Source organism: Carlito syrichta, unplaced genomic scaffold, assembly GCF_000164805.1.
Source record: "Carlito syrichta isolate Samal-C Ts95f unplaced genomic scaffold, Tarsius_syrichta-2.0.1 Scaffold287976, whole genome shotgun sequence".
Classification (NCBI taxonomy): Eukaryota; Metazoa; Chordata; class Mammalia; order Primates; family Tarsiidae; genus Carlito; species Carlito syrichta.
In genome coordinates, this window is record NW_007232072.1 from 602,405 (window position 1) to 603,522 (window position 1,118).

The 1,118-nt window shown below is 52.9% G+C and overlaps 1 protein-coding gene across 3 annotated transcripts in view; it reads right to left on the reverse strand.

Moving 5' to 3' along the window:
* BBX (BBX, HMG-box containing) overlaps positions 1-1,118 on the reverse strand; it is a 275,885-nt gene that overhangs the window by 273,946 nt on the left and 821 nt on the right. Inside the window, exon 1 of one of the 3 annotated variants that reach the window (XM_021710055.1) lies at positions 224-438. The exons of the other annotated variants lie outside the window; for them this stretch is intronic. Coding sequence (XP_021565730.1) covers positions 224-232 — 9 coding nt within the window. The 5' untranslated portion in view covers positions 233-438. Of the gene's footprint in view, positions 1-223; positions 439-1,118 lie in introns of those variants that run through there. 3 annotated transcript variants of the gene reach the window in all.

The window sequence follows — 1,118 nt, forward strand, 5'->3', positions numbered from 1 at the left end:
CCCACCTCCACCCCACCTCGCGAAACTTTTCAACAAGATCCACCTGGACTAATTTGTCCTCAGTTAAAATATTGACTAGACCCTACACACCGGGAAGGAAGGGGAATGCACGCTTTATTTTCCTTTCTACAGAAAGGAAAGCAAAAAATAGCTTCTCTGTCTCTCTTCCCCCCCCCTCTGTCGTACATGTTGTGTCTTAGCTTTTTGCATCGTTTCGTTTTACCTTCCTCATTTAGCAGAAATGATCGCGGATATTTCACACAGAAACGTGTTCCAGATTCTAGGATTCAGGGTCCTTGTAAATTACAGGGCTCAGGTTCGGTCTCAGTTAACGTTAAGTTTCATAGAATACCCTCCCTTCCCCCCCCCCAAAAAAATAAATTTCTGAGGGTAAGAGTGAGCGAGACGAGGTGGAGGAGGAAAAGAAACCTCGAGTCTGATTTCTGTAATTTACTAGCGACCCGGATCACAGCAAATAACAGTGTAGCACGAGTGTGGCTTCAGAAGGCTGGGGAGCTCTTTCTAGAGGCGTCGACCCCATCCCCGGATAAAGGATCTGCAAGTTTTCTGTCATCGCGACCCTGCAAAGCCATAACTTACCTTCAGAAATAAGACTTTAAACAGCCAAGGCCTTCCTCCTCCCCTCCACCACCACCCTCAGCCTCGCTCTCTCCACCTTAAACTTATTGACACAACATAATCCCACATTCAAGCAAAATCCTGACACAGCCTCCCTCCTCCTCTTCCCCCTCCCCTCTTCCCTCCCGTTCTCTCGTTCTCTCTCTCTCTCCCTCTCTCTCCCTCGGTCTCCCTCTCCCCCCCCTCCCTCCCTCTTCTCTCTCCCCTTCTCCCTCGCCCTCTTCCCCCTCTCCCCCTATTCTTCCTCCAGGCTACTCTGGCACTAAAACAGCACTTTCTCTACTCGCCGCGCGTTTGGGTAGGGGTGGGGGGTGAGAGGGCACCCATCTGCGGGGCCGGAACACCCAGATCCCAACTCTCCAGATGAACGAGCCACCGGGCTGCTGCTCCCGGTCACCAACGCACACGAAACGTTCCACAAATCCACCGAGGGCTGGCTCCCAGCACCTTCCTCCCCTGCCCCGGCTCCCCAGGCCCCA